The sequence below is a fragment of the Aedes albopictus genome, chromosome 3 (assembly GCF_035046485.1).
Source record: "Aedes albopictus strain Foshan chromosome 3, AalbF5, whole genome shotgun sequence".
Lineage (NCBI taxonomy): Eukaryota > Metazoa > Arthropoda > Insecta > Diptera > Culicidae > Aedes > Aedes albopictus.
The window spans coordinates 184,459,750-184,474,903 of record NC_085138.1 but is presented as its reverse complement, the minus strand read 5'-3'; the positions used below and the strand labels follow the sequence as shown (position 1 = coordinate 184,474,903).

General features: G+C 42.4%; 1 protein-coding gene across 2 annotated transcripts in view; it reads left to right on the top strand.

The window, feature by feature from the left end:
• Positions 1-1,824, top strand: part of LOC115261363 (cardioacceleratory peptide receptor) — a 142,614-nt gene extending 140,790 nt beyond the window's left edge. For both annotated transcript variants that reach the window (XM_062856357.1, XM_062856358.1), the window contains 2 exons: positions 226-517; positions 827-1,824. In XM_062856357.1, the coding sequence (XP_062712341.1) occupies positions 226-517; positions 827-1,037 (503 nt within the window). In that variant the 3' untranslated portion in view covers positions 1,038-1,824. The remainder of the gene's footprint in view (positions 1-225; positions 518-826) is intronic.
• The last annotated feature ends 13,330 nt before the right edge of the window (positions 1,825-15,154 follow it).

The window sequence follows — 15,154 nt, the reverse complement described above, 5'->3', positions numbered from 1 at the left end:
TCCCAAGTAACACACATGTTATATAAAAGTTACGACAGCGCAAGTTTTGGTTGTATAGAAGTTTATGTTACGTTATTTAAACACAATGTTAGAATTACGTAAAATAAACTTCTATACAACCAAAACATGCGCTGTCGTAACTCTATTATAACATGTGTGTTGCTTGGGTTGAGTGATACGTTTTGAAGATCAAATTTGATGGATTGCATCTTGCACCTTTTTCAGATCGCTTCCGGAACGGCAGTGCCGAACTGGCCCGGAGGCGTGCCAGTTCCCGTGGTATCATCCCGAAAGCTAAGGTGAAAACCGTCAAGATGACCATTGTGATTGTGATCGTGTTCGTGCTCTGCTGGTCGCCGTACATCGTGTTCGATTTGCTACAGGTCTTCGAGCAGATTCCGAAAACTCAAACCAACATCGCCATCGCAACCTTCATCCAAAGCCTGGCGCCGCTCAATTCCGCAGCTAATCCGCTGATCTACTGCCTTTTTTCGACGCACTTTGTCAGAACGTTGAAGTATGTTAATGCGTGTTGTTTATTCTTCTTTGAAAGTAATCCACGATGGTCCAGAAAGCAAATTCACCATAGAAAAATTCTCATCTTTTTGGCGTCACCTTCTCACTCTGGGACAAAGTCCCCTTATTAGCTTAATGTTCTTCAAGTACTTAAACCGTTATTAACTGAAGCTTTCTCTGCCAATCACCATTTTCAAACTTCCGTGTTCAAGTCAGGCTAAACGTCTAATCCTTGAATATTTGCTCTCTGGACCATCGTCAAATGAGCACTCAGTAATCCTTCAACTTCTTTCCCCAATTTCTCCAACAGAAGACTGCCGCCATTTCGGTGGCTTTTCCGGTCCGGACTGTGTGGGACTCCTCCGGACGACGTTGTGTCCCACAATGGCAGTGGGCAGACGAGCAGCAGTCGGTTACGGAACCATCACAGCAGTGATTCGATGAGGACTCTCACCACATCGCTGACCACATCAACCCGCAGGCCGGCCACTATCATACGAACTTCGAGGGTGGTTATTTAGCAGCAGCAGGGGTCCATCGGTGGTACTGCTTACGTTCCAGCCCCGGGAGTGCGGGTCAGCCATGGAGGGAAAATATTCCTGGTACAAAGTTTGCTGTAAAACTAAAGCGCAAAAAAGATCTAGTCAAATTTTATAGCATACGAATCGATAGGCTTAAGCGGAAACATTTTAAGATGCAACTTTTACGGTTACCATTACATTTTTCGATGAATATTCTATATATTTTCTACCGTTCGCTACAAAGAATCTACTGTAATATGTTAGTCATGATAGATTTTAAATTATAACCACACTGATATAGGTGCCAGTCCCCGTGAGTTTTTCAAATCTCACTTTTGTATATAAAAAGGCGCCGTACAAGTGCTTTAACTGTCTATGGCAACAAAGTGTATACCAAATAATAAACGAAAGTAAATCGAGCGCATAATGTAATCCTAAAGTCGGAAAGCCCAAAAACGTCCCTGAAAACGGTGAAAAATAATGCATTTACTCATTGATAGATGGATCATGCGAAAGGATTAATGTCATTTCCCTGTATTATACCCGCATATACCGTCACATATATGTTAGACTGATGATATTCAACGATGCGAACTTTACCTACTAAACTTTACCGACACTAACCACCTGTGAAAATAGCATTAAACATAGTTTATGGAATCGTTGGGAATATACCAGTTGACTTGTTCGAGTTGTGAGCAAATATTCCACTCTAGGTAGGTAACTGACCTATGTACGAAATTATTAAAGCAGGCTTGAATGATTCGACGCTGGAAGTTTTGATTGTTAGTGGATATCACAGCCCAGTAGCTACCAAACACCACAGTAGTCACAAATTAGCTTAGAAGACCTTCCAGAGGCAGTTCATAAATCACTTAAATTAAGGAAAGCTCTATGCCTATCTGACACTAGGAAAATGAATAATTTCATACTTAATGACCCTTTATATACCTATGAGGTAAAATGCCATTTAACAAAAAGAGTATATATGGAACGAAAAGATAAAGCCCCTTTCAAAACAAGTACACAGACATACAATGAGTATAAACGTTCGTTGACTATTTGCAGAAATGGAGAAAAAGTATAGGCATTAATAACCATGCGTCTCCATTTTACCTTGAATTGCAACACATGGCTTACAACAAAATCAGCAGAAAGCCTTACGGTTACGAGTAAGCCAAAATTACTGTCAAAACTAATAAAAATGCGCCACCTTTCTAAGATCATGAAATGTACACAAAATGTCGACCCCCTTTTTGAAAGAACTCATCAAAACTAGCAAAATATTTATGTGGTTTTGCTAGTTTCGTAAAACATTTAAATTCATTTCACTTTCATGTTTAAGGCAAAAATTTGGTCTTCTTGTTGGCGTAACGTCCCCACTGGGACGAAGCCTGCTTCTCAGTTAAGTGTTCTATGAGCTGTTCCACAGTTATTAACTGAGAGCTTCTTTTTTTCTTCTTAACCATAGGGGTGAAATCTGCTCAACAGACACCAGAACAGGCAGGTCCGGGTAGTGTGGGGTTGAGGCCGTCTTCTACAACAAAAGTAAAAGCGGGGACTACTCACTCCTCGATCCATCAAACAACAAACCTAGGGTAGACAAATCATTCGTCTCTCCGGAACCACCAATAAAGCATTGCTTCAGAGAGGAACTAGTGCATCTTGCACGCTCAAGGTTAGCTGCGTAGCCTGCAGCAACTAACATCGATGACTCACTTTGGAGAGTTCATCACAATAGCATACTGGCACCTAACCAGTTTCCCGAGTGGTCCACACCACTCCCTTTGTCCTCAGAAGGCGGGCAGGGCCAACCCCACGCCCACGCCAAGCTGTTTTGTAGACATCAAGAGCCGATGCCTACATGCAACTAGATCTGACCTGCTGAAAGCAAGGGTGTCACTTGCCTTCAGACCCTATCAGCTGCACCAGAAAGTTACTGACAGTAGGGTCTCCACCTGCCTCGGCCCTTAGCGGGAACTGCTTCCCAAACGCGGGCTTGGATCAACTCAGTAGACTGACGCCACGACAGAAATGCTACCAGGACTTCCTCTCCGTGCCCACTTTGTAACGTTTTGTAACGTTTTGACGTTTTTATTCTGTTTAAGTAAGATAAAGTTTGAATTCAAGTAGATTAAATTGTTATATTTTTTGAATATTTTGTTTTTGATTTTAGAATTTGTTTTTCTTATGATTAATTATTAGTTTTCATGATTATTTTAGTTAATTTGTAGCTTTTGACGTTTTTATCTTTTCAAGTAAAATCTCATTTGAATTAGATTCGTTGATTTGCCTTAGAGTTTGAGCCGTTTCATTTAGTATAGATTATCCGTTTCATATATGGTTTGTGTCTAGGCTAAGCTAATGACGATTCATGTTGTATCTTATAGGACTTTTTCGATGGCGCTAAATAGTTTTACGGCCATGTGCGATTTGAATTTGGCGCACTTGTATATAATAGTTTTTAGATTCAATAGACGACTGCTTCAATAGCAGGAAATTTACTTGACTAGAGAAATCGACTTGACTCCATCACTTGATAGTTGAGTCGGCTGGAGAACAGAAGCGAGCTTCGGCGACCTTCTGCCAGTTTTAAGTTTTATTAAGGTGTGTAGTGTTTTGTAGTAATGTAAATTTGTTAAGTAGTGCCGTTTGAAGTGAATTTAAGATTAATTGTCTTTGTTTTTTTTTGTTCTGTAGTGACTTAAATTATGGTTTTTGTCGCCAGGGGCAGACGCTCTGTTCCCTGTGCGTTTAATTGTTGTTAAAAAAGGTAATTATTATAATTGAATTCGTTTTAGTGTATGTTGTTTAATTTTGTGTTCGTCTTTGGACCCTAGCGTCCAAAAGACGCTTTTTATTTCGGGCTTTAAGCCATATTCAGTGCTCTACTGGTGCTCTTCCTCGTCCGCCAATTACTGGCAGCCAAACGGAGTAAAGGGAGAACTTCCGGCCTACCTGCGTGCGGTTACGCATGATCGGGCAGAGTATCGGACCGCCGACACCCCCTCCGCATCGTTAATTCGGCGAACAATCGGAAGAGCCCACCGTCGTCGACGATTGGCCACGAAGAGAGCATCGTCAACGACCAAAACCTGCGCAGGTACGTTATTCATGGCCATGATCACACACACACACACACACTTGACGAGCATTTTTGTGAAAATAATATACATTTAGAATGAATGCAATTGCTTTATTTTTCTTGTTTGTATTGTGTTATTTTGTTACTTCTATTTTTGTTCAAAGAACCGTTAAATAAATTCATTTCAGCGACATTTATTAGTTTTGTTGTTTACAACTCCGTTTTGTTATGTAAGTTTCCGTTATTGTTCAGTTCCTTCGTTTTGTATAGTAGATTTGATGCGTTTAGGGATTTAATTTCAGCCATCGGCCGTTCGAGAAAGCCTTGAGATGAGAGTCGTCACTTTAGTCGGGCAAACTTGAATTTGAACCGGTGGTCTCTCGTTCGCGAGAGTGGCGCGAAAGCCACCGAGTTTTGAAACTTCTCGAGCTAATTCGGCGAACGGTTACAACTTTACCGCTGTAAGGGTCGATTTCGATCATAGGGCACCGGTATGACCTACGAAGCTGACTCCGAACCCCTGAACCACCTTGAACTGCATCTGAACTAGCCATCCGCCGACTCCACGTGCCACCTCCTCTGTAGCTCCAAGACGATGTGGGTGATAGTGGTTGAAACGGCATTACAGCCAAACTCATCCCTACACATCCTCTGGACAAGATTGTCCGGAGTTGTGTCCTCCCCGCATGTGGCAAGCATGCGGTCACGCATTGTGCGAAAACGCGGGCACACAAACAAAACGTGATCGACCGTTTCCTCTAAACCAGCACAAACGGGATATTCGGAAGCAACCATGGCCTGAAAGGACCTGTGTCTGTTGGAATGTTACTCTCCCATGGCGCTTATTAATCCAACTATCTACCCTCGGTATCAACCTATGGGTCCACCTTCCTTTGGTGGAACTGTCCCACGCGCGCTGCCATTTGACCATCCTAGCGATCCTGGCAGTCCTGTGTGCCTGTGTCCTGTCTTGTGCCGCGCATCTCGAAGCACTCCATGACCTCCCTGATAAGGATGCCGATAGGCACCAAACCAGTGATGACGCAGATCGCGTATGACACGGTATACGGTACGCGCTCACAATTCTCAGGCACATCAGCCTGTTAAAACTTTCCAGCTTACCACAGTAGCATTCAGTACTTAGCGCAGTGCCCCATGCCGGGCCGCCATACCTTAGTATGGACGTAAAGACACTAGCCAGAAGCTTGCGCTTACTGGCGTACAATTTTGTGGTGAGCCAACTACAGTTCCTGGACCTCATCCATGCCTCCACAACCTTGATTGAGTGGGCAGTACAGTGAGAGCCTAAGCAAGCTTGAGTTACCCTCGTGCGCGTTTACTCTAGCTATTATTTTCGATTTTCCGCGGCTTTTGAGTTCGTTTATTACCTAGCACAAGTGAAGCAGCTGACTAATCAGCCCAAGTTAATAACTCCGCTAGTTATTTAATTTTCGCTCGTGCTGCGATGTGATTATGCTAAATGCTATCGCATATTCACAATACCTATCGTACAGTCGGACCATTTTGAGACCACATAACTAGAGCGAGTGCTGAGTTAAACTGAGTGTCGAGCCACAGTTGACTTTGCATTGCTTCAAAAGTGCCCACGAGAAGAAAGTGAAGATCAAAACAAAAACTTAAAAACAACGGTGATTGATTTTTCGATTCGTGTGAATACATTTTTTGCGCTCTTGGCCGAGGTCATTGAGCATTCCCTAGAACCCTCCTTGCTGCGAAAAGCAGCAGGAGTTTTTTGTTGATTGGCATGGCCGATATATCGAGCAGTAAACCACCTAACATTACCCGTAATCGAGTGAATCGCGAAACCGCCTCGCAAAATGCGCTGCCTAAGATCAACAAGAATCGACGTTCGATCCCAGTGTTCATGGACCCACATAACATGCACGGTGATGTGGAATATCTTTTGCTGCAAGGTGTAGGTAATACACCTCTCCCGAGAATACCACTGATCATCGATACAACAGTTGAGCTGGCTGCAGGAGGGCCAATCGACAGTGCAAGGTCCGAATCTCGAGGTGCTCGATATACCCTGCAAGTCCGTAGCCGATCACAGGCCGAGAAATTGCTCAAATTAACGAAACTCACTGACGGTACACCAGTCGAGGTAATCTACCACCCTTCGCTGAACAAATGCCGCTGCGTAGTGACAGACTGGGAAATGGTCGACACGGATTTAAAAGAAATCGAAAATTACCTTGCAAAGCAGAATGTAACAGAAGTCCGTCGAGTCACTCGCAGAACGCCAGATGGAAATGTGGAGAACACTGGAATTATGATACTGACTTGCAAAGGGACCGTTCCACCGGAGCACATCAAACTCGGTCTGCAACGCATTCCAACGAGACCGTTCTACCCTTCACCCCTCTTATGCTATCGTTGCTTCTCCTATGGGCATGCTAAAATCAAGTGCAGTAAAGGAGTAGCCTGCAGGAATTGCTCAGAACCACATGAGATAGTTGACAGTGACGGACAGGTAACCTGTGGCAAACCAGCGTACTGCAAAAACTGCGAAAAGAATCATTCGCCATCTAGCCGTTCATGTCCCGCCTACAGAAGGGAAGTGGAAATCATCCGAATCAAGGTAGATGAAGGACTGACATATCCGGAAGCCAGAGAAGCGTATCAAAATTGTGTGACAGCATCGAGGGGCACGTACGCCAATGCAGTGCAGCAAAGACTGACGAACGCACAATCAACGAACGAGGAAATCTCCAATCTAACCCAGCTCCTAAAACAGAAAGATGAAGCAAATAAAATCTTGCAACAAGAAAACCGGGAGCTACGCAAGCAGGTGGCTGATCTCCAGAAATCTTTGAATCAGGTGCTCGAAAATCAAGCGAAACTGCAAGAACAATTTAACCAGCTTATGCAATAGATGCAGAAATCCCACGAAGTTCATACAGATCTCAGCCACTCCCAGAAGACAGATCTGAGCAGCGTAGAGCACGCATCGAGGAAAAAATTTGTCGAACCACACCGAATGCAAACCAGACAACAATCACGCAGCGCAAGTCAATCCAGTACGTCACGCGATTCAGACTCCAAGAGCTCGCATAAAAAGCGCGCTATTCCCAACGTGTCAGTGAAGCCACCGAAAATTCAAAAGAATGCCGCTGTTAAACTCTCGTTCAGTAATGATGAAGCAGATCTAACGCAGCATGACATCAATATCCACGAAATCTAGATTCCGATCGGGATCAAGATATGACAGGGATATCTAACTAAACCGAATAGGCATCCTATTCCTTTTTCTACTATCATGAACGTTACACAAACCCATCAACCGAAAAGAACCAAGAATACCGCAGTAACAACAAGCAAAAAACACTCCCACTTCAAAACAAACCGACGTCATCCCCTCTCATCTTGGTGGGGAAGAGAAGAAAGTAGCCCATCCACTGTCTTCACAGGTAGAGGGTGCACCGGGGATAATAGACAAGGCCAGCTGCCGTTGCCTAATCCCAGCTCCGATCCTCTTGTCGAGAACATCGACAGCACGCTCAACCTGAATTTAGCAAGCACATCCACAAACCCAATCTACAGAGCAAGCAACGAAGCAGTCATCCACCGTCCAGTAGAACAGGCTCAACTTGGAGGGGAAGAGATGAAAGTAGCCCTTCCACTGTCTCCGCAGGCAGAGGTCGTACCGGGGGTAGCTGACAAGGTCGTCAATGTGACATTGTCTCAATCCACCTCCGGTCTTCCTGTTGAGATTATGGACAACACGAGAAGTCGCAGTTCAGTCAACAAATCAACAAACCCACAATACAAAGCAAGCAGCGGAACAACCACCCTTCTCCCAGAAGAACATGCTCAACTTGGAGGGGAAGAGATGAAAGTAGCCCCTCCACTGTCTCCACAGACAGAGGTCGCACCGGGGACAACAGACAAGGCCGCCAATTTGCCACTGTCTCGTCAAGTCTCCGGTCTTCCTGTTGAGAATAATGAAAACCCTGCCATGACGTCGGAAACTAGCCAAGAGCGAACGGATAGAACAAGTCCAAATAACCCGGAAGCGAATACATCAAGACGGTGCATTGCCATTCAATGGAACGTGGATGGTATCAGGGAACGATACGCCGAACTGCAACTAGTTACATCAGAATTGCTACCTGGAATCATCGCTGCTGTACAGGAAACTCGACTGTCTCAAATTGACACCGTGAAGAATTTTCAACGAGGTGAGTACAAATGGTCGATCCGCCCTGGACCAACATCGAGTACCCAAAACGGTGTAGGGCTCGCTGTTCACAATTCATTGATACACCCATTTTAGGCCAAACATTTCTAAAGGTCCAATCTGCAGAAGAGAGGCTCTCTTTGGTTTCCCTCTCTTTCGTTTATATCTCAGCTGTTTATTTGAATTATGATTGTCTTCTTGCATAGAACGATGGTCAAAACAATCGTCTTTCGATTTGTACTTCAAAAGTAGTTGAAAAGTGTTTCATTACATTGTAATAATTGAAAGAGAAAGTAAACAAAGAGAGCCTCTCAAATGCAGATAGGACCTATTGAAATGTTTGGCCTGATTTCTACGAGTAAATACTAATCTGCAAGTGGTAGCTGCAAGAGTAGGCTACCCGATCGAAGCTACGTACGTATCAATATACATTCCATGTCACAGCCCCCCAAACCAACTACACGCTGAATTAGAAAAACTAATGTCAGAACTACCTCACCCGGTGGTAATAAGGGAACGTCCATAAATTACGTCACGCTTTGAGGGGGGGAGGGGGGGTTCAGCAAAGTGTGACGACCCATACAAAAATTGCAGAGGTCCCATACAAAAAATGTGACATAGGGGGGAGGGGGGTCGAAAATGGTCGATTTTGGCGTGACGTAATTTATGGACGTTCCCTAATGGGAGTTTTCAACTCGCACAGCGCGCTTTGGGGTAGCTACAAAAACGATACTAAAGGTGCTGTAATTGAAGATTTTGCCGCTCAACATAATCTCATTATTCTCAATACAGGCGAGCACACTCGTCTAGACCCAAGAAGCGGAAGAACTTCAGCCATCGACCTTACCATCGCTTCTCCAGAAATAGCACCGAAATTACAATGGAATGTGGACCCAGATAACCATACCAGCGATCACTTCCCAGTGATAATCACTTCCTCAATGGATGTACCAACAAGACGCTGCAGGAAACGCTGGATACACGAAAGAGCAGATTGGGCTCTATATGAAGATATTCTTCTAGAACGCATACACCGCTCCCAGGTATACAGCAGAAGAAATAAGTATCGAAATCATCAATGCAGCAGAGCAGTCCATACCAAGAACCTCGGGAAAGCTTGGAACTAAAAGTGTACCATGGTGGAACGCAGAAGTGAAGGCAGCAATTAAAACAAGGCGTAAAAAACTACGAGCGTTGAAACGAATCCACAATGACGTTCTGTTGTTCTTGACCCGCTGTGGTATTAAGGCAGTGACCTTTTCAGGGCAAAGCAAAGCAAAGCAAAGCAAAGCAAAGCAAAGCAAAGCAAAGCAAAGCAAAGCAAAGCAAAGCAAAGCAAAGCAAAGCAAAGCAAAGCAAAGCAAAGCAAAGCAAAGCAAAGCAAAGCAAAGCAAAGCAAAGCAAAGCAAAGCAAAGCAAAGCAAAGCAAAGCAAAGCAAAGCAAAGCAAAGCAAAGCAAAGCAAAGCAAAGCAAAGCAAAGCAAAGCAAAGCAAAGCAAAGCAAAGCAAAGCAAAGCAAAGCAAAGCAAAGCAAAGCAAAGCAAAGCAAAGCAAAGCAAAGCAAAGCAAAGCAAAGCAAAGCAAAGCAAAGCAAAGCAAAGCAAAGCAAAGCAAAGCAAAGCAAAGCAAAGCAAAGCAAAGCAAAGCAAAGCAAAGCAAAGCAAAGCAAAGCAAAGCAAAGCAAAGCAAAGCAAAGCAAAGCAAAGCAAAGCAAAGCAAAGCAAAGCAAAGCAAAGCAAAGCAAAGCAAAGCAAAGCAAAGCAAAGCAAAGCAAAGCAAAGCAAAGCAAAGCAAAGCAAAGCAAAGCAAAGCAAAGCAAAGCAAAGCAAAGCAAAGCAAAGCAAAGCAAAGCAAAGCAAAGCAAAGCAAAGCAAAGCAAAGCAAAGCAAAGCAAAGCAAAGCAAAGCAAAGCAAAGCAAAGCAAAGCAAAGCAAAGCAAAGCAAAGCAAAGCAAAGCAAAGCAAAGCAAAGCAAAGCAAAGCAAAGCAAAGCAAAGCAAAGCAAAGCAAAGCAAAGCAAAGCAAAGCAAAGCAAAGCAAAGCAAAGCAAAGCAAAGCAAAGCAAAGCAAAGCAAAGCAAAGCAAAGCAAAGCAAAGCAAAGCAAAGCAAACCAAAGCAAAGGTCCAGTAGAAACTGAGAACCATATTGTCAAACTTGCCCATTTTGTATGAAAAACGACTGGTGGTCTTAGTGTTTTGTCCCACACTGCATATGCTGATGGCTCCCTTTCGAAGGTATTGAAATTGCTATTCAAAAGGTTTCACATTTTCATATATTTACATTGTACACCAGTTTCACACGCCTTTAAGACCATTCAGAATCGATTCACAAAACCACATGAATGAAACATATCCAACATGCATTTATGTATACGCGTACCTAGACGTTAAACGATTCGTATCAGCAACAAGCATGTGACGGATCCTCCAACATTAATTATGCAGTGGTGTTCTTCCAGTGGGAACGTAAAAAGAGGAAAAATATGTGTTGACAATTTGTTTTCCGTTTAGCATCGTTAAGTTCTGTTGTCCTTGTTTCTTGTTTCGCTGACTCTTGAACACATCCAGTTTTCTTAGCCAACTCACGCCCGCCGTCTTTTACACCAGCAGCACTATTCGTCTACTAAGAACTACAGTTTCCGTTTCGCAATCAGGTCAAAGCTCGAGAGCACATTAAACTAAATTGTTTTCTTCTGATGCGATGCCGTCGCTGCTGCTCCTCCCTGTACCCTCTTCGATGAATGATTCCTACAGCTGTCGCCTAACGATCCCTGTATATTCTCGTTTGTTCATTTGCCCTGATTTAATTAATACCAAACCAACTCACACAAATGGTTCATTATGAGCCAAAGCCTGGGACAAAAAGTTTTGCTTTTCGCTTTTTCAGCTCGGCGTTTTCCGTACTCATTATCGGCTAATTTTCCGTTACCTATTCGAGTTAGTCACAGCACGTCGCTTGTAGAAGCTTGTCGGGTGTTATTTCCAAGGAAAATTATGTTTGCTTCTTTGTGTCTTCTTATGGTAATGTGTTCATGTCATACATTGCTTTATGCCTTGTTATTCACCACCATAACCTACTTTTTACTTTCTACTTATTTCACTCTTTCTTAAAGTCATAACCTTTTCCCTGTTGTGAATATTTTATTAAATAAATTAATGATCGGTTTTATCCTTCATACTTATTGAAGTGGCTTTTGCAATCATCCTTCTTTTTCATTTTATTTAGCTGCCAAAAAAGAATCTAAAAATTAATCAACATTAATACATTTACGTTCTGATGTCCTGGGTCGTTCGACTTGTGTTTTTTACTGAGCAAAAACATGATTATTAAACACAACAAATTTCTTCTGATTAGGTAGGATGCGGCATAATTATCAATAGCTTTGATTCGTGTTTGCTGTTCTAGATTCAAATCACACAAGAAGAGAATGCTCCGGTTTAAAAAAAAACAAAAATCCTGCAAAATTCTTCTATTTCAGGATTCTGGGAACACGGGTATCTGTACCACATAATTCCGGAGTTATTCCAAATTGTCTCGTACCAAAATTGGTAACATACTTTACACAACGTATACCTCAAGATCCTGCCCAAGGAACAATTCCATTGCTGATTGGTTTCGTTTGATTTTTATTAGGGTTTTATTATAGCAATAATTAAAACGGACAGTTTTATGACTACCTCTATGAAAACCATTGATGAAATGCTTGAAGATATCCATAAACCCAGATTTTAAGAGTAAACAAATCTTAAACCTTCTGGCATTCATTATTACCACAATAAAACTGTTCAATCTCTCAACAGATGACGATACGTTCGATTAGTAATTACATCTGTTGGTGGAAAAGCATAAACTACGATACTGCTACATTTATTGCGGTCATCATAAAAGTAAACTTGCTTACGTTTTATTTTCACTAATTATGATCGTCGCCATATTGAAGAATTGGCTAACGGGAATGGAAAATAGTTAATTTTGCTCAAATTAGTAATGAATTGATAGCTTGCCACCATTTCCATAAAATGCCCACATAAGAGAGTTTACTTAGCTGAGTTTTCTTGTGATTCGAGATAGTTTTACTAAATTACCAAATTGATTTATTTCATTACTAGATGATAATATTCACCATTTTCGAAGCGCATTAATTTTATGTTTCTACAACCCCAATAATCACGGTGAAATTAAATGCGCATAAACCTACTAACACAATAACTACTAAAATATTACTTTGTAATGATCGCTTTTTACTTACGAATTATGTATCCTCGCGAAATTTACGTTCCATCGAGGAAGCTTTTCTGCATCTTGAGCTGTCATAGTTTTTGTAAAAAAAAAACCACAACAATCATCATAACCTCTGTTTCCGTGAGGTCCAAAAAAAAGGTCGGTGAGCCAGGGGAATGTGATCGGTTGAGAAATAATTTGCGCGACGCGATTTGGATGTACAATTTCAACTAACTCGGTATGTATTTCAATGGTTCCTTATATACATAGTGCATTTCGTATAGCAAACAATCAGCGAGTGCATTTGAATAGAGGTGTTTGTTATAGTATTGGGGTAGAGAGAGTGGAATTTGGAAATTCAATAGAAAACAGTTGGATTTTGATATTTGGCGCGAACGACGAATGCGCTGTCCTCACATTCCGCTACAACATAATCCGCCCACCAAATTACCTCGTAGAATTTCTGCTCCTTTGCGGCCTGGAACATATTCGTCGTCCTCCAGCGGGATTCGTCGAATTCGTCGAACATCTCGTCGGGTAGTGCCATTGGCGGTTTTGATAGAAACTTCCCTGACATGTCCATCCTGTCCAGGGAAAACGTCTACGACGCGGCCCAATGGTCATTGCTTGGGCTTCTCGTTGTCCGCAGCCAACAATACAAAGTCCCCTGTCGAGATATTCGATGCTGAGCGCTGCCACTTTGTCATACGTTGAAGTGATAGCACGTACTCTGATTGCCACCGCACACGAAATTCTTGCACGGCCCGTTGCACAAATTCCCATCTGCTTAGGGATCCGACGCGGCGTTCCAACTGGTTGATCTCAGGTACGATGTTCAAGGGTCGACCGATGAGAAAGTGCGCTGGCGTGAGAGGTTGAGCTTCGTTAGGGTCGTCGGATAGGGCAGCGATCGGTCGAGAGTTCATACAAGCTGCTACCTGCGCAAGAATGGTACTCAATTCTTCAAAAGTGAACCGAGCATCATTGCCGAACTTACTTAGAAAACCCTTTGCCACCTTTATCCCCGCTTCCCAAAGTCCGCCGTGGTGAGGCGACCTAGGTGGAATGAACATCCATTCGATTCCCTTGTCGGTGAGGGAATCGGTAACATCATCGGCATTTATGGTTGTGTTGATCTGTTCGTAGAACTCACGGAGTTTCTTGGCTGCTCCACGAAAATTAGTCGCGTTGTCGGAGTAAACCTTACACGGCAACCCATATCGGCTGCAGAAGCGAGTGAACGCAGCAATGAATGCAGATGTACTGAGGCCCGATACCACTTCGAGATGCACAGCTCGTGTAGAAAAACAAACGAACAACGCAATGTATCCCTTCGTCGGTACAGCACCGCGTGTCCGTCGACTAACGACGTTGATCGGTCCGGCATAATCGATACCGGTAATTGAAAATGGTGGGCTCGGCTTCACTCGATCTGCAGGTAGCTGGCCCATCAGCTGGTGTAGTGGGGCAGGTCTCGCTCGAGCACATTTGACACAAGCGCGACAGATCTTGCGGGCAGCACTTGTTCCACGAACAATCCAAAACTTTCGTCGTACCGCAGCCAGCAATGATTGGGGACCACAGTGCAGCTGCTCATGATGCTCGTGATGAAGGATGAGAGAAGTGAAAGACGAGTGGTGTGGTAACAATATCGGATGTTTCGTATCGTAGCTCAATTCCGATTGCTGCAGCCTGCCGCCCACCCTGAGGAGCTGATGTTCATCTAGAAAGGGTTTTAGTTGATGAAGCGAGCTTCGGCGATTCACATCGTTGTTTTGCTTTAATTGGTCAATCTCCTTCCAGTAGTGCTGACATTGGACGTGTCGCACGTACAGTGTATCAAACAATTGTCCGTACAGCAATTTTTTTGTCAAAATATTTTTTCCATCAAATGTTTATAACTTTTTTATACGTCAATCAAAACCGCTGAAAATTTGACCAATCATGAATCATATATTACTGCTCTATTGGTAAAATTTTGAGCGAGATCGAATAAGTTTTCTGAAAGTTATAGAACTTTTACTAAAACTTATAAGATTTTTGAACACATTTTTAAAACATTATATCTCAATATGTAGTCGATGAAACTTGTTCAATCTTTTTTGTGTTACAGCTTATAACTAAGGCTTTCATATGCAGCTTCGTTTGAGGTTTTATATTCACTACAAAAAATATGAAAAATTTGCTTACGTAGTTGACGGTATTTAAAAAATTATCATATTTTGAACATATAATCTGCCAAACGTTTCTTACCAATAAAAGTGCATAAACTGAACGAAAAATGCATAGGACCTACTCTTCATATGTTGTTTAGTAGGTCCTGTATAAAAATATTACATTAAGAGAGTTTAAAAAAGTTGAAAACACTTGGCACTTTTATTGATCAAAATATGATAAATTTCCAAATAATACTCTGAATATATACAGATTTTTAATGTTTTTTTTATAGTGAATATAAATCCTCAAACGAAGCTGCATATGAAAGCCTTAGGTATAAGCTGTAACACAAAAAAGATTGAAAAAGTTTCATCGACTACATATTGAGATATAATGTTTTAAAAATGTGTTCAAAAATCCTATAAGTTTCACTAAAAGTTCTATAACTTTCAG